Raw genomic sequence first — 18,725 nt, 5'->3', positions numbered from 1 at the left:
CTGGCATTGCCGCTTTCCAGGTATGTGACTTCAGGCAAGTCATTTCCCTTTTCTGGGTTTTAGTTTCTTAACCTATATGATGAGAAGGTTGAATTAGATAATCTCTAAGGTTCATTTTAGTTCCAAATTCTATGACCTTATAAACTTCTAAGGTCCCCTGAACATCTTGTGAATCTGCTTATATTTATCATAGCTTAGAATTTGTATATATATTTTTAAATGCATGCAAAATCATTAATCAATAGTTGTTTCATCAGGAAAGAAAATGAAAAAATGCTGGAGAGATTTGAAATATAGTATTTGGCCCCATTTCTGTCTCCAGTATTCTGGTATTTTATAGAGCCCTTGAGAATCACTCTTACAAAGTCAGGCCCACACAAAGGGCCTCCTGGCTGAAACTGAGCCAACGTGTACCTGGATCTTGAGAGCCTATAGCCTCCTTGGGCAAAATTAAAAACAAAGGTGGCTTGTTAGTTTCTGTTGATATCAGTGAGATGTGTGGGCTTTCTGTTGAAGAGGCTATAGTAAAGACTGAGCACCTTTGTAGGATTTAACTACAGATTCTTTCAGGATGGCTAATCCAACCCAGCATGGAAAAAAAGGGAGCAAAAAGACTTTGAGGGGAAAGGAACAGCTAAGTAGTTGTCAATTTTTATTGAATGACTGAGAGCTGCTGCCCAGGTGTGTAGGAACTTGAGTCACAGAATTTGAGGCCATTAGATAGAGCCAAGAAACAGTGCACTGTGGACTAATGGTCTCGAATTCTAACCATGGCTCTGCTACTTAATACCTGGGAACTCTTGGACAGGACTGCATTACTTCACCTCTATGTGCTTCTATTACCTCTGCATTCATCGATGTGGACATGTATTCCCTTCCCTGACATGGATTGCAAACCAACCACACTTGATCAATTGCAATTGACATCCATTTTTCCCCTCCACAGATTCTCCAAAGCGGATCCAGGTAATGAAGCAGAAACCTTAATTTTATTCTTTTTCTATCTTGGGAGTAACAGTGTGTCAATTATAATGTGACTCTATTGTCTCATTCTTGTTAAGTGGCATCAATAAAATCTTTTACTGTATTTCTCATGTATAAGTCATTATTGTTAATATGGTACAGCCTACATAGGTCTACTGGGCTATTTGTTATTTTAAATTCTTTTGAGATTACAATGTTTATTCATTCTATATACATTCATCAGGCACCTATTGTGTGTTAGTGTTCCATGATTCATAGCTCTGTAGTATCACTGGGAAAATATTGGTGCTGAAAAAATGGGCTTTTGTAGTAGCAATGATCAATGATCAATGATCATTGAAAACACTGTTGGATGTCTATAAACTATATCAGATTGCTTACTGTCTCAGGGAGAGAGGAGGGAAGAAAGGAGAGAAAGAATTTGGAATTCAAAACTATATCAAAAAAGTTTAAAAAATGGTCTTAACTTGTAATTGAGGGGAAAAAACATTTATATAAAAAGCCTCGTACATAGTATAGATGAATACATATTTACTAGAACAAAATTAAAAGCACTTTGTAAATAATGAAATACTGTTATCCTCATGTTATTATGTGAAATGCTGATAAAGTTAAACTTTAAATATTATAAATCCTGCACATAAGAAGGGCTGGGAGACGAATTTCTGTGTATTTTGACATTAAATGGATATGTAGATTGCATAGAAAAATCCACCTGTCATTTGCGGCTTTAAAAAAAATCACTTTTAAAGAAACAACACCAACCAAGTAACCACCAGTACTTAGAGAAAGTGACTTGTCCTCTTATCGTATATTTAAATACTAGCTAGAGTTATAAAAATTTGGGACCCAACGACCCTTCTGGCGTTTTATTATCAAGTAAGCAGGAGGAAAGAAAGGGTAGAAATCGGTCCCCGGGCTGGAAGAAGCGAAACTACAATTCCCAGAAGGCATCAGGGCCGACCCCTTGCGTCCAGTTGCCCCTCCCTAAGCTCCGTGCGCGGTTCTTGTCCAATAACCAGCCCCTGAAAGTCCATGTGAGGAGCAGCGATCCAATGAGCACCTCAAAATAGGCGGGGTGAGGAGGAGCCAATGAGGGGGCCAGTTGCTGGTGGAGGAAGACGCCAGAGAACGGCTTCGGGGCGCCTAGTCCTGGCCAGCCCCTCTTTTCCACCTGCTTTCCCCTGTGTGGGAGTCCATGTCCCCACCCGCGAGCGCGCCTCTGTGAGCGCGCCTTGAATCCCACCCTGGAGTCTAATGCGGAGACCGAACGGGAGCCTCCCATGGCCTCCCGTAGCCTTCGGGAGCCCCCTGTCTCCAACACGGACACCGACACTGGGGACGAGGGCGTGCGCGGCACCTGCGATGACGCCTCCCTATGCAAGAGGTGCCGAGGGCCCGGGGGCGCGTCGGGCTTTCGAGGTTGGGGGTGGGGGCGGGGAGCGTGGCGACGGCTCGCGAGTGTGTGTGTGTGGGGGGGGGGGGCCGTGGGAAGGGCGGGGCGGGGCGGAGCTGGAGGGAGCTGTCCGGGGCACCTCGCAGGTGGCCCCGGGAGTCCGGGCTGCGAAACCCCGCTCTCTGCGCTTCCCCGCGTTTGGTGGTCTGGGAAAAGACGAAGTGGACCCACGGCGTGCGGGGTCCGAGGAGCCCAGGCTTTCCGAGAGGGGAGGGACCTCGGCTGCCGTTTAGTCTGAAGACGTCCGAATGTAGATGCCCCATTGGGCAGCGCTGTACAAGATACATACATGTAATATGTGTATGTATACACACATGCACCCATTTACCCACGTATATACACACGTGTGTGTGTATGTCTGCTCTAAATCCTGCTGTTTTCTGACTTCAAGTCTAAACTTGATTTTTTTTTTTTTGGCAATTTCTACCCATTGCACCTAGTTTTTTGCCCTGGGAGGAAAAAGAACAATTGTGATCCCCGTCCTACACGACAGCATTTCAGATAACTTGGAGAAAGCTGTCATTATCAACTCAGCCTTTTCTTCTTCAGGTTAAACATTCACAGCTTTTTCACCTTATTTGGCATGGATTCAGAGTCCTTTCATTCCGTATCCTTCTTTAGAGATAACTGAGCCTATTATTTCAGATTTGGTCTCATTTGGGCAGGGTACAGTGGGACTGTTACCTTCTTATTCCTGAAAACTATGTATCTCAAGGTGTAGTTCAAGATTGCCTCAGTTCTCTAGCTACTTTATCATACTGTTGATTTAAATTGAATTTATAGGGCACTAATAATCGTGAGATTTTTTTCACTAATATCTAGCCACTCCTTTCCCATCTTTTAAAGTTAATACTTTGATTCCAAGTATGACTTCACAGTTAACTATAAAATTTAGAATCAGCCTAGTTTTTTTTCACCTATCAATACTTATTTGGATCCTGAATGTCACCTGGCTAACCTTTATAGCTTTGTGTCATAGCATTGTGACCCTGGGCAAGCTATTTAACTTCTTAACTTCGGTTTCCTCATCTGTAAAATTGGAATAATGATAATAGTAGTACCTGCCTCAAGGGTTGTGAGAAAAAAAATCAGATAGCGTATGTAAAGTACTTTGCAACCCTTAAAATGCCTAAATTATAGCTTATGAGGGATGGGGCTTGGATCCCTGATTTTGTTTGTTTAGAGAGATTCCAGACGAGGAAACTCCCTTTACCAATTCAGGGTAGGCATCTTTTCTGCCACTTAGTATTAGAGAGTGACCTTGGAACACTGAGAAGTTAAAGGACTTGGCCAGGGTCACACATTTAGTTTATGTCCAAGGTCTTCTTGACTTCAAGGCCATTACTTCATGCTTCTTCTTTTTAGCTGCCTCTCCTTAGCTATATTTAATTATTGCTTCCATTATTATCTGCAAATTGGATAAATTTATGTTTATTATCAAATAATTGATCAGAATGTTTAAGAGTTGTGAACATACCACTAGAGACTATCTTCCAACTTGATATGAAACCATGAGTCTCTATTGATTATTTTTTGGGTTCTGCCATTCAATCAGTGGCCAAGCGTGTTAGTTTATTTTCATCTTGAGTATATTTGATATGCATTAACTCTCAGCCATTTTTATTCTGCTCTTTATACTTCATAGGTCATTTTCTTGGGCAGAGAAAACAAATACAGTAAGAATAAACAACTCTGCCTCTGTCTTCTGTCATTTACTGTTCTTTTTTCCCCAAGCCACAGTTACCTTTTTTGGTTCTCCCTTTTCCCGCAACTTAGTTTAAAAAACACACATTTTTGCTGTCCTTGGCTAGCTTCAATTTTCTCTTTTTTTTTTTACATTCTTTTGAAAATATTTCTTTTTGTCATGAACTGGACAGATATCTCCATGTACAAAGAAGAATGGAAAAAGAAGATTGCATATGAAACCATGAATTTCTTGTGCAACTTTCGAAGTATATATATGTATATATAATTTAATGGTAGTTTTAAAGCTTTCTTACTAGTCTGTCTCTCAGTTTCCTTCTCTTCTGCCTTGACACAACACTACATAAAAATTGCTGTGCTTTGTATTCTTTGTCTATAATCTTCCTTTGCTTCCTTCTGTATATACTTTAAAATCTTGGTTGGTTGGTGAATTTTCTATTAGTTGATACTTTTAGAAAAATTCTGTTTTTCTTGTTTATTTTTATGTCCCCGGATTTTGATTTTGGACTTTTTGGACTTGATTGAACTTGTTGATCTCAAGGTTACTTAGAGCTCTAAAAATCTGTGATTTACTGTATCTGGCTTTTGGCCATCGGGCCATTCTATGAGTCTTGATGATCCTTTTTTAAAAAATGAGATCCTTAGATACTGAATCACCGGGTTAGGCTGGTCGAGTTGAGAGGGTAGTGGAATCATAGACTCTCAGCACCTAGCTAATCTAGTTTGTATCTGAATAAGAATTCTTTTTTTCCAATATCATTTGAAGATCTTCAGTGATCAGGAGAGCACTTTGCTTATGTATCCCATTATACTTTTGGGTAGCTTTAATTGGAAGATTTTCCACTTAATGTTGATCTCCAACATCTACCCAGTATTCCTCATTCTGCCCTCTGGGGGCCAAGCAACACACAATCTTTTTTTAAAAATAATTTTTTACTTATATCTTTTGTTTTTGCTTAAACTAAATTTTCCATTTGAGATCCTTCCCTCTCCTCCCAGAGAGCTATTCCATGTAATAATTTTAAAAAACGAAAAGAGAAAGAAAAAGATACTAGCAAAACTGATCAGTATATTGGGAAAATACTCCTCATTTTAGATCTTCCATCTCTGCAAAGGGGGACCCAAGACAAAAAAAGAGGCTTGGCCCTCTACTTTGGGGCCAAGCTTGTTCCTTGTAATTTTGCAGCATCTTCTGATGCCAAATCCTGTGCTTTTTTCACACTACCATGCTGCCTTTCATTATAGGTAGGTTGCAAGTATGTAATACCTGTTTTTATAGTGAAGTAAATTAAATCTTTAGTTATCTCAATAATGGCATTTATATAGTGCTTTAAGATTTGCAAAGTTCTTTACAAAAAAATCTCTTTTTTATCTTCACAAAAACCATGGGAGGTAGGTGCTATTATTAGCCCCATTTTACAAATGGGGAAACTAAGGCAGGCAGACATTAAGTAACTTGCTTAAGTTCACACAGCTTGGAAGTGTCTGAAGTAGGATTTGAATTCAGTTCTGGATTCCAAGTCCTGTGCTCTACAATGTAAGTCATTTTGGGGAGAGTGGGAGTCATAATAATATGTTAATAACAACTAGAATTTATGTATGGTGCCTGCTAGGGACCAGCCATTCTGCTAATGAGTACTCTACCAATTTCTCATTTGATTCTCCCCTCTGGGACTGGTGCTGTTACTATCTTTATTTTACATTTGAGGGAACTAAAGCAAACAGGTGATTAAAGTGGCTAAAGCAGCTAAAATAAGGAGAATTATAGCACTACCTCTCAAGGATGTTGTAAGGATCAGATGAGATAATAATTGTAAAGCACTTAGCCTAATGCCTAGCACATAGGAAGTGCTTTATAAATGTTCAGTATCATTATTAGCATCATCATCATCATTGAATGTAGAATGCTAAGCTAGAGATTTTGTAGTGCTAAAGTCCTTAGGTGGGGAGAGGTGGGATTGATGTTTGTCCAAGAAGTATGTATTCTAGCAGATGCCTGCCTCGAAGTTTACAAGTTGAGAACCCTAGTAGTAAACTGGCATACTTAAGAGATTTGCCAAAACATGGACTGTCTTGTTCATGGTTTGTATACATTTGGAATCAAAAAGTATTGTTAGCATATCTATAAATATTCTTTCTAGCTCTAGATTTCATTGAGATCTATGGGCTGGACACTGCTTAGTGCTGTGAGAAGTTCAAAAGAAATGATATGCGATACGGTTTTTGTCTTAAAGAACTAACATTCTAACGGGGCAGGCTGAACCTTTGTATATGAAACAAACATCAGCAAACATTAAGTGCTTACTGTGTGCCAAGCACTGTACCCAGAGATGGAATGTTGAATTGTGGTGCCCACAATAAATGAAGTAGAAGTTTCACAAAAAGAGAGCTCACTAATAACTACAGTAAACAGTTGTTGTTGAGTCGTGTTCAATTTTTTGTGACCTAGTGGACCATAGCACACCCAGCCTTTCTATTCTCCACTATCTTCTAAAGTCTGTCCAAGCTAGAGTAGGCAGAGAAGGCTTCAAAGAAGAGAAGAGATATAAATTGAACCTTACAGAATAGGTAGGATCTAGATAAAGGAGAGGAAAAAGGAGGCATTTTAGGTGTGAGATACATTAGCAGAGTCTTGGAGATAGTTTTTAGCATGACATATGTAACGTTTGGTTTGTGAGTAGATCCATCTGATCATAGTCCTTTCCAGATTGTCTGTTTGGAAGTAGTAGAAAATAACATTGGATAGAAAGGCTGGGCCAGGTATAGAGAGCCTTTGAAAGCTGAGTAGAAGATTTTAAATGACTTAAAAGGAGATGGCAATAACTGTACATTGTGTAATCTATATGAAATCATTTGCCTTTTCAAGGAGGGGAGCAGGGAGAGAGGGAGAGAATTTGTGTATATACATGCATACAGACACACACAGGAACGCACAAACAAATTGGAGAGGAGAACAATGAGGGATCGAAGTGCTATGATATGCCAGGCAACGTGTTTAAGACAAAAGTGAAATGGTCTCTGCCTTGGAGCAGCTTATATTCTAAGATGAGAGATAGGTGTGTGTGTGTATGTGTGTGTGTATACACGTGTACACATGTGTACACTTACAGAATGAGTATAAGGTCTTTTTGAGAGAGAATTTACTGGTAGAGAAAAAGGAGGCCAGGAAAGTATAGAAAGTATTGCTTGAGCTGAATCTTGGAGGAAGCCAGGGATTCTAAGATGTGTAGTTAAGAAGGAGGTACTTTCCAGGCATGGGGGACTATCATTGCAAAAGACCAAGGAAAGAGAAGGAGTGTTGGATATGTATAACATTGAATGTAGCATATATACGTGGTATGTATAACATAACTATAATTTGGATCACAGTGCATGGAGAAGGGAAGAAGAAGACTGGAAAGGTAGGAAGATTAAAGCAGTTTAAGTGACAGAGGAATTTATATTTGATCTTAGAAGTAATAAGTATCACTGGAGTTTGAGTAGGAAGACTAAACGATTATATCAGCCTTTTAAGAAAAATCACTTCCTATTCTATATTCTTTACTCTAGCCAGACTACTCATGATCTGTCTTGTATGTATCATCTGTTCCCCAAGCCTGTAATTTCCTCAAACAGATCCCCCCCTACCCTTTTGGGGGTCAGAGAGGAGCAGCCTTCACATATTACTGTTTAACACTGTCACTACAAATTGGGCAGAGGCTGCAGACTGTGTAAAGACTATTGGATTTGGCAATTTGGAGATTATTGGTTACACTTTGAAAGAGCAGTTTCAGTTTAGTGGTGTATCAGAATTGCAGCAGGTAAAGAAAAGAATGAGTATATAGGAAATGGAGATAAATTCAAGGAGTATGATAGGACACTTCATAAGGTAAAGTCAAAGGATGCTTTTTATCATAATAATAGCTATATATGTATGTATATATATATTTATGTAGTGTTTGCAAACTTTAAGGTTTGCAAAATGCTGTATATGTTTTTTATTTGTGCCTTACAACATCCCAGTGAGGTAGGTGCTGTTTTTATTTCTATTTTACAGAAGGGGAAACTGAGGCAGACAGTGGTTAAAGTGATATATCCAAGCTAGCAAATATGTAAGGCTGGAATTGAACTCAAGTATTCCTGACTCCAATTTCCAAGTCCAACACTGTTCACTGCACTACTAGCTGCTTCATTTAGCTATTTTGCTTAAAGATTAGAGAAAATGGAAAGTAAAAAGGTGGAAGAGAAGGCTCAACTGGTGAGGGAGAAATTGAAGATGTTCAAGAGAGGGCTAATTTTGGGTCTGAAGCTCTTAGAGGAAATGGAAAGGAATGGGACCTTCCACTTGAATAAATGTTGATTGGGGTATAAGGAGTAGCCACCATGTGCTGATAGTTTGGGACTCACTTATCTAGAAATAGGGTATAGTTAGCATTTCTGTGAATTTAACAACTTTTATTGTTTCATTGTTGTCCCACTCTTTGTGACCCCATATGGAGTTTTCTTGGTAGAGATACTGGTGTGGTCTGCCATTTCTTTCTCCAGCTCGTTTTATAGTTGAGGAACTGAGGAAGTGCCTTGCCTAGCGTTACACAGTTAGTAGATTTCTGAGGCTGGATTTGAACATAGGAAAATGAAGCTTATTGGCTCTAGGCCAGGTGCACTATCCACTGTGCAACCTAGCTGCCCCAAATTTAACAATAGTTCAGACTGTGCTTCATCTTTAAAATAGTCTTTCTTCTAGTAGGGGCTCTTAACCTTTATTTGTGTCATAAAACCTTTTAGCAGTCTAGGGAATCCTATGAATTTATTCTCAGAAAAGTGTTTTTTAAATGTATAAGATAGAATACATACAGTTACAAAGGAAATCAAATATGTTGATTATGCCTTTATCAAAATATAAAAAATGTTTGAAGACCCACCAAGTTAAGAGCTCCTATAAATCTAGTGTGACTTAAGTCCTCTGCTGTCTTGAAGGAGTTAATTCAATGTCCAAAAATATCCACATTCCTGGACATAGGTGTTTGCATGTGAGAAAATCTGGTTCTGGAATATTTGCTCATATTAGATTGAGTTAGATTTAGGAAAGAGAAACATCTTTTAAAACATGTCTTACTAAAAACATTAAACATCAATATAAACAACTATATTTGCTAAGTAATTTTTGTACTTATATTAATTGAGAAGAGAAACCTCTTCCTCTGTGCCTGGGAGCTGGGGAAAGGATGTGTTTATAAATTATAAAGTATAAACATGAGAAGTTTCATGCAGGATAGTCTGAGTTTAGTATTTAAAGTATGAGAATACTGATAGTGGGAATATTAGGGTAAGAACTGGGACATTTAGGAAAGAAGAGCAAGACTGGATTAAGCAGACTTAGTGAGATAGAGGTAGATGGAAGAGTTGAAGGGGAGAAAGACCAAGAGCTGTCTGTGGTTTTCCAAGTCAGTTTGATTCTTCCTCTACCTTCAGCAGTACTCTCTGGTAAAGAAACAAGACTCCTGAGAAAGTAAACTTGGTGGTATTTTTTGTTTTTTGATGTTATATAATTTTCCCTTGACATTAACTACATTCTAGACACCTCAAATCCTGACACTAAAGTTTAGAATTTTTTTTTACCTTACCTCCTGCTTTTTGTTAATCTCTTTCAGGTTTGCTGTAAGCATTGGCTACTGGCATGACCCTTATATTCAACATTTTGTGAGGCTGTCAAAAGAAAGGAAGGCTCCTGAAATTAACAGAGGCAAGTTTGCCATTGTCATCAGCCATTTGATAAGCTTCTTTTTGCTTTTGATGTTGTTACAAGCACTGGATGGAGAACTTAAATTAATGGCTGAGAAAGTCTTCTGTTGTCAGGACAAAGAAGAGGATAGCTAGGAAATGTTTTTTGAAACAAGCGCTTAATGTCTCACCAAACTTTTAGACACAAAGATGATATTCTTAAGATCTCAACATTGGGAGTGCTCTCTGGTTTGCAGAATATCTGTGTGGGTTTGACAGGTTGTTCTTTGCCAACTTTTTTATAAACCTCATATTCCATTTATGATGGAAATACTTAGATCATATGGCTTGAGGTAAAATAATTTGGTTAAATATTAGTTTGTCTTAAGAGTAAAACACTAATAACTACAATGTTTTATAGTAATTATCTTTAAGTTCACAAAGTATTCTTAATTCTTGATACAGTATTTGTGTATTTTGGTTAGAATGTCTTTGGATGAAGATTAGGATTTTTAATCTGTTGTTTTCCTCCATAAACCCTTCAAATATATTTTTGTCCCTGAAGAAAAATTCCTTAAGACGAAAATCTCATTTTCCAGCTGTTCTGTGAATCTTTGTTTTGGTCATTTGGGGTAATTTTATTTCTTTGAAATTGTCACAGGGTACTTTGCTCGAGTTCATGGTGTCAATCAGCTGCTAAAGGCTTTCCTAAGGAAGACAGAATGCAATTGTCAAGTTATAAATCTTGGTGCTGGAATGGATACTACGTTCTGGAAATTAAAGGTGACTAAAGTATAAATATTTGTCATGATCCCTTTTAAAGTAACATGGTCCAGAGGTTCACAAGGTTAAGTATAATAATGTACTGTATGCCTGGTTAGGATTCATTAACATTCTATGGCTTTGAAAGTACTTTGATATACATTATCTCATTTGATTTTCACACTATCCCTGTCATGAGGTGCTTCTGTTCTGATGTATGAAACAACGTTACTTCACATTGTAAATGTTTATTGAATGAATGAAACCTCCTTTTATAGGGAAGGAAACTAATACTCAGAAGTTAATTGACCCAAACTGTAAATTCTCTAAGGGTATGGATGAGCTTATTCTTTATATCTTTCAAAGTATGGTACATGTGGAAAGTACTTAAATATTCCTTGAATGTTGACTTTTTGCTCAACTTCACATGGCTCCTGGTTCCCTGTCTGGTATATTTTCATTATACCAGTTTCCCTGAAGAGACTCCTCTGCTTTGTGTTTATTTTTATAAAAGTTTGAAAAATTCCCTTAAGTTTTCTTAGGCATATAAAACTAAAATTTCCACAGTGCCTAAATTCACCATATCATCATAGAGATAATGATGAATTTTATTTTTTTTCTTAAATTTATTTGTTGTATTTTAAGTTTTCAACATTCATTTCCACAAAATTTTGAGTTCCACATTTTCTCCCCATCTCTCCCCTCCCCCTACCCCAAAGTGCCGAGCATTTTAATTACCCCTACCACCAATCTGCTCTCCCTTCTAACATCCTTCCCTTATCCCCATCTTCTCTTTTGTCCTGTAGGGCAAGATAAATTTCTATACCCCATTCCCTGTATTTCTTGTTTCCCAGTTGGATACAAGAACAGTACTCAACAGTTGTTCCTAAAACTTTGAGTTCCAACTTCTCCTCCTTCCTCCCTCGCCACACATCCCCATTGGGAAGGCAAGCAATTCAATATAGGCTATACATGTGTAGTTTTGGAAATGACTTACATAATAGTCATGTTGTGTAAGACTAACTGTATTTCCCTCCATCCTATCCTGCCCCCCATTTCTTCTATTCTCTCTTTTGACCTTGTCCCTCCCCAGGAGTGTTGACTTCTAATTGCTCCTTCTTCCCATTGCCCTCCCTTCCATCATCCCCCAACTCTGCTTATCCCCTTCTCCCCCACTTTCCTGTATTGTAAGATAGGTTTTCATACCAAAATGAGTGTGCATTTTATTCTTTCCTTGAGTCAAGTGTGATGAGAATAAGCTTCATGTTTTCCCTCTTACTTCCCCCTTTTTTCCCTGCATTGAAAAGTCTTTTTCTTGCCTCTTTATGAGAAATAATTTGCCCCATTCCATTTCTCCCTTTCTCCTCCCGATATATTCCTCTCCCACCCCTTAATTTCGTTTTTTTAGATATGATCCCTTCCTGTTCAACTAACCCTGTGCTCTGTGTGTGTGTGTGTGTGTGTGTGTGTGTGTGTGTGTGAGTGAGTGTGAGTGAGTGAGTGTAATCCCACCAGCTACCTAGATGCTGAAAAAAGTTTCAAGAGTTACAAATATTGTCTTTCCATGTAGGAATGTAAACAGTTCAACTTTAGTAAGTCCCTTATGATTTCTCTTTCCTGTTTACCTTTTCATGCTTCTCTTGATTCTTGTGTGATTGACAGTCAAATTTTCTTTTCAGCTCTGGTCTTCTCATCAAGAATGCTTGAAAGTGCTCTGTTTCATTGAAATACCATTTTTTTTTCCCCTGAAGTATTATACTCAGTTTTGCTGGGTAGGTGATTCTTGGTTTTAGTCCTAGTTCCTTTGACTTCTGGAATATCATATTTCATACCCTTCGATCTCTTAATGTAGAAGCTACTAGATCTTGTGTTATCCTGATTGTATTTCCACAATACTCAAATTGTTTCTTTCTATAGCTCCTTGACCTAGTAACTCTGGAATTTGGCTACAATGTTCCTAGGAGTTTCTCTTTTTGGTTCTCTTTCAGGAGGTGATTGGTGGATTCTTTCAATATTTATTTTGGCCCCTGGGTCTAGAATATCAGGGCAGTTTTCCTTGATAATTTCATGAAAGATGATGTCTAGGCTCTTCTTTTGACTATGGCTTTCAGGTAGTCCCATAATTTTTAAATTGTTTCTCCTGAATCTATTTTCCAGGTCAGTGGTTTTTCCAATGAGATATTTCACATTATTTTCCATTTTTTCATTCTTTTGGTTTTGTTTTGTGATTTCTTGGTTTCTCATAAAGTCATTTAAAGAACTATTTTCTTCAGTGAGCTTTTGAACCATCTTTTCCATTTGGCTAATTCTACTTTTTAAAGCATTCTTCTCCTCCTTGGGTTTTTGAACCTCTTTTGCCAATTGAGTTAGCCTATTTTTAAAGGTATTATTTTCTTCAGTATTTTTTTGGGTCTCCTTTAGTAGCTTGTTGACTTGCTTTTCATGATTTTCTTGCTTCTCTCTCATTTCTCTTCCCAATTTTTCCTCCACCTCTCTTACTTGATTTTCAAAGTCCTTTTTGAGCTCTTCCATGTCCTGAGACCATCGAATATTTATTTTAGATGTTTGGGATACAGAAGCCTTGACTTTTATGTCTTTCCCTGATGGTAAGCATTGTTCTTCCTCATCCAAAAGGATGGGAGAAGATATCTATTCACCAAGAAAGTAACCTTCTGTGGTCTTATTTTTTTTCCCTTTTTTGGGCATTTTCCCAACCAGTTACTTGACTTTTGGGTCCTTTGTCAAGAGTAGGGTATACTCTGGGGATCTGTAAAATCTCAGTTCCTCCAGGGTGGCACAGTCAAGCTTGTACACTGGTCTGGGAGCAACCAGACACTTTTGGGCCCAGAATTTGTGAGTGGTAGAGTTTCCTCTCCACAACCACTTGGACTCCAATTCCACCAAGCCAGCACTGGGAGCTGAGATTCAGATAAGCTGCTCAATTCCCCCAGGGGCTTTCAGCTGAATCAGAGTCCCATTCAGTGTGAGATAAAAGATCAGTCACTCAATTACTCCAGGAGCCTTAGGTGGGGATAGGGTTGCCACACAGGGCTGAGGTAAAGATCAGCTGCTCAGTTCCCCTGGGGGTTTTAGGATCCAAAAGTGGATGTGGGCTGCTGTGGGAGCTGTTGCTGCCCAATGTGGCCTCTGCCGCAGCTACCTGAGGCTGAAGCTATGGGAAGACCCTGCTCCCTTCTTGGCCAGCTGAAAAAACCCTCTCACTGACCTTCGGCGCCTGTGGGTTGAGGGATCTGCAAACTGCTGCTACTGCTGCTGGGGATTCTGCCCCTGAGGCTTGCTGGGGTCCTCCACCCTGCGCAGTGCTGTGTGGCCAAGGCTGGACTGGGCTCTGCTCTGAGTTCGGTGTGACAAACCTTTCCTGTCAGCCTTTCAGGTCACCTTGGGCTGGAAATGTATGTGCATCTTTCTACTCTGCCATCTTGGCTCTGCCCCCATGATGAATTTCAATGCTATCAAAATTTATACTCCTTCATTAATTAAAAAAACTCATTTTATTGCTGTTATGTTTTCTCGTTACTTACCTTTCCAAAAATATACTTCTTCCTCTTGTCAGAGGGATTCAACAGAATGACAGGCACATCAGCTGAATCTAACGGTATATGTAATGATCCACCCATATCCATGGTTTTTGCCTTTCTGCAAAGATTTGTCATTAGTTTTTAAAAGTTTTATCAATATCTTTGTTTTTTACATTACAGTTATTTCTTAACATATACTCTTCCATCCACCTCATTTTGTGTAACAATGACAAGTAAAACCAACCAATGCAGCAACCATATCTATTTTCATATTCAACATTTGGGATCTATGGTTCTTCTCCTGTCCCCATACCTTCCCCTTCTTTAACCACCTGCATTTTCTATTGAGAGGAGGGAAGAAACAGTTCATCATTTGTGCCCTGGACTCATTATAGATCCTTACTTTTAATCTGGTTTCATCTGCCTATTTGTGTGGCTGTTCATTACATTATTATAGTTGTATGTATTATTTTTTCTGGTTCTTTCTTCATTCTGTATCATTTCCTACAATTCTTCTTGTGTCTGAATTCCACTTGTTAATTTCATTTTCATCTTTGTATGCATTCCATAACTTATCAGAGCACTAAACTAGGAATTAGAACACTTGGATTCTAGTCCTGGCTCTGTAAATGACTTAACAGTCATTTCCATTTCCATTTATTGGTGTCATATTCCTGAGGTATAAAATAAGGAAAATAATACTGGCTTAATTAAAGGTTGTTTTGTGGATCAAATGAAATAATATGCATTACAGTGCTTGAAAAAAGGAAAGTTTTATAAAAATTTGAAGTATTAAGCTAAAATGTTCTCTGAACTTCAGACCTCCTAAGACCATTCTTTACTCAGGAAAACAGTGACTTCATAATTCCCGTCAGCATTTCACCTACACCCATTCCCACTGTTTGGATGTCCTGCTTTTTTGATTGGCCAAAGGTATGCGCTTTCTTTAAATTATTTCTTTTATACACAAGTTGTTTTTTAAAGACAACACTTTCAGCTCAGCTAAAATATCTATTTCAGGGCTACTATCTGTGTGTGACCATGAGCAAGTCATTTTTCCTCTCAGTTTCCTAAATAACTTTCTAAAATTATAATATACAGGCAGCTGCTGAGCTGCAGAGGTGGAACATGTTTTTAAGGTTGGTACTGTGGTATTATCACAGTGCTCTTTTTACCACTCTCACTTTAACTGATAATTTGTCTGCCAAAGCTTCTTAACTAGGAAGCATTGAGAAAAGATTTTGTGAAGAGAATATTAAACATTTGCTCTAAGAGTAAGCGGAAGACAGAAGAGATTTAATCTGTACATAAAAAACCTCTACATGCACAAATGATGCCATTTCATCCTGTCTTCAGTAGATTTCCCCCTCTGTCATCCTCATTCTCAACTAATCTTCATTCTCTACTTGTCTGTTGGCTGCTTCCCTATTACCTATAAATATGCCAGCATCTTCTCCATCCTCAAAAAATCCCTCTGTTGATCCAGTTATCCCCTCATCTCTTGTCCTTTACTTTTCCTTGCTAAACTGGAGAAGACCTTCTGTAATTGGTACCTCCACTTCCCTTTTTCTCACTCTCTTCTTTAACTCTGCAGTCTGGCTTCTGACTTGATCATTCAGCTGTTTCCAAAGTTACCAGTGATTTCTTAATTGCCAGATCTTTTTTTTTTTTTTTAACTTTTAACATTCATTTTAACAAAAGTTTGGGTTCCAAATTTTCTCCCCTTTTGTCCCCCCCCCCCCAAACACCAAGCATTCTAATTGCCCCTATGACCAATCTGCTCTCTCTTCTATCATCCCTCTCTGCTCTTGTCTCCATCTTCTCTTTTGTCCTGTAGGGCCAGATAACTTTCTATACCCCTTTACCTGTATTTCTTATTTCCTAGTGGCAAGAACATTACTCGACAGTTGTTCCTAACACTTTGAGTTCCAACTTCTTTACCTCCCTCCCTCCCCACCCCTCCCCTTTGGAGGGCAAGCAATTCAATATAGGCCAAATCTGTGTAGTTTTGCAAATGACTTCCATAATAGTTGTGTTGTATAAGACTAACTATATTTCCCTCCGTCCTATCCGGTCCCCCATTACTTCTGTTCTCTTTTGATCCTGTCCCTCCCCATGAGTGTCAACCTCAAATTGCTCCGTCCTCCCCATGCTCTCCCTTCCATCATCTCCCCCACCCTGCTTATCCCCTTATCCCCCCACTTTCCTGTATTGTAAGATAGGTTTTCATACCAAAATGAGTGTGCATTTTATTCCTTCCTTTAGTGGAATGTGATGAGAGTAAACTTCATGTTTTTCTTTCCCCTCCCCTCTTTATCCCTTCACTAATAAGTCTTTTGCTTGCCTCTTTTATGAGAGATAATTTGCCCCATTCCATTTCTCCCTTTCTCCTCCCAATATGTTTCTCTCTCACTGCTTGATTTCATTTTTTTAAGATATGATCCCATCCTCTTCAATTCACTCTGTGCACTCTGTCTCTATGTGTGTGTGCGTGTGCATGTGTGTGTGTGTAATCCCACCCAGTACCCAGATACTGAAAAGTTTCAAGAGTTACAAATATTGTCTTTCTTTTTTTTTTTTAAATTATTTATTTATTTTTTTAATTTAACTTTTAACATTTATTTTCACACAATTTTGGGTTACAAATTTTCTCCCCTTTTATCCCCTCCCCCCCCCAGACCCAAGCTTTCTAATTGCCCCTGTGACCTATCTGCTCTCTCCTCTATCCTCCCTCCCTGCCCTTGTCTCCTTCTTCTCTTTTGTCCTGTAGGGCCAGATAGCTTTCTTGACCCCTTAACCTGTATTTCTTGTTACCCAGTGGTAAGAACATTACATTTGGTCCTAACACTTTGAGTTCCAACTTCTTTAGCTCCCTCCCTTTCCACCCCTTCCCCTTGAAAGACAGGCAATTCAGTATAGGCCCTATCTGTTTAGTTTTGCAAATGATTTCCATACTAGTTGTGTTGTATAGGACTAACTATATTTCCCTCCATCCTATCCTGTCCCCCATTACTTCTATTTTCTTATGGTCCTTTCCCTCCCCATGAGTGTCGACCTCGTATTGCATTCTCCTCCCCATGCCCTCCCCTCTATCCTCCCCCCCACCCTGCTTGTGCCCCTGTCTCCCACTCTCCTGTATTATGAGATAGGTTTTCCTATCAAAATGAGTGTGCATTATATTCTTTCCTTTAGTGGATTGTGATGAGAGTAGACCTCATGTTTTTCTCTTGCCTCCCCTCTTTATCCAACCACTAATAAGTCTTTTGCTTGCCTCTTTTATGAGAGATAATTTGCCCCATATAACTTCTGCCTTTCTCCTTCCAATATTTCTCTCTCACTGCTTGATTTCATTTTTTTTTTTTAAGATATGATCCCATCCTCTTCAATTCACTCTGTGCACTCTGTCTCTATGTATGTGTGCGTGTGTGCATGTGTGTGTGTGTGTGCTCCCACCCAGTACCCAGATACTGAAATGTTTCAAGAGTTACAAATATTGTCTTTCCATGTAGGAATGTAAACAGTTCAACTTTAGTAAGTCCCTTATGACTTCTCTTTGCTGTTCACCTTTTCATGGTTCTCTTCATTCTTGTGTTAGAAAGTCAGATTTTCTTTCCAGCTCTGGTCTTTTCATCAGGAAAATTTGAAAGTCCTCTATTTCATTGAAAGACCATTTTTTCTCCTGAAGTGTTATACTCAGTTTTGCTGGGTAGGTGATTCTTGGCTTCAGTCCTAGTTCCTTTGACTTCTGGAATATCCTATTCCATTCCCTTCTATCTCTCAATGTAGAGGGTGCCAGATCTTGTGCTATCCTGATTGTATTTCCACAGTACTTGAATTGTTTCTTTCTAGCTGCTTGCAATATTTTCTCTTTCACCTGGGAATTCTGTAATTTGGCCACAATGCTCCTGGGAGTTTCTCTTTTTGGATCTCTTTCATGTGGTGTTCTGCGGATTCCTTGAATATTTATTTTGCCTTCTGGTTCTAGAATCTCAGGGCAGTTTTCCTTGATAATTTCATGGAAGATGATGTCTAGGCTCTTCTTTTGATCATGGTTTTCAGGTAGTCCCAGAATTTTTACATTGTCTCTCCTGATTCTATTTTCCAGGTCAGTTGTTTTTCCAATAAGATATTTCACATTATCTTCCATTTTTCGAATCTGCGCGGTATGTTCTGAGATATCTGTCTTTCTCATAAAGTCCTTAGCGTCCATCTGTACCATTCCAGTTTTGAAAGATCTATTTTCTTCAGTGAGCTTTTGAATCTCCTTTTCCATTTGGTTAATTCTGCTTTTGAAAGCATTCTTCTCCTCATTGGCCCCTTGCACCTCTCTTGCCAACTGCGTTAGGCTAGTTCTCAGGGTGCCAATTTCTTCAAGATTTTTTTGGTTCTCCTTTAGCAGGGAGCTGATCTGCTTTTCATGCTTCTCCCTCATCCCTCTCATTTCCCTTCCCAGTCCTCCACCTCTCTAACTTGATTTTCAAAATTCCTCTTGAGCTCTTCCATGGCCCGAGCCCATTGGGTGGGCTGGGACACAGAATCCTCAATTTCTGTGTCTTTGCCTGATGGCAAGCATTGTTCCT

General features: G+C 38.9%; 1 protein-coding gene across 2 annotated transcripts in view; it reads left to right on the top strand.

The window, feature by feature from the left end:
• Positions 1 to 2,023: 2,023 nt before the first annotated feature.
• LCMT1 (leucine carboxyl methyltransferase 1) overlaps positions 2,024 to 18,725 on the top strand; it is an 85,813-nt gene continuing 69,111 nt past the window's right edge. For both annotated transcript variants that reach the window (XR_011965919.1, XM_072603887.1), the window contains exons 1-3: positions 2,024 to 2,371; positions 9,775 to 9,866; positions 10,506 to 10,627. Coding sequence is in view for 1 of the 2 variants with exons in the window: in XM_072603887.1 (XP_072459988.1) it covers positions 2,268 to 2,371; positions 9,775 to 9,866; positions 10,506 to 10,627 (318 nt within the window). In the remaining variant the exon portion in view is untranslated. The remainder of the gene's footprint in view (positions 2,372 to 9,774; positions 9,867 to 10,505; positions 10,628 to 18,725) is intronic.

This window comes from Notamacropus eugenii, chromosome 1 (assembly GCF_028372415.1).
Source record: "Notamacropus eugenii isolate mMacEug1 chromosome 1, mMacEug1.pri_v2, whole genome shotgun sequence".
NCBI classification, from domain to species: domain Eukaryota; kingdom Metazoa; phylum Chordata; class Mammalia; order Diprotodontia; family Macropodidae; genus Notamacropus; species Notamacropus eugenii.
The sequence above is the reverse complement of the archived record's forward strand: the minus strand, read 5'-3'. Positions and strand labels throughout refer to the sequence as shown.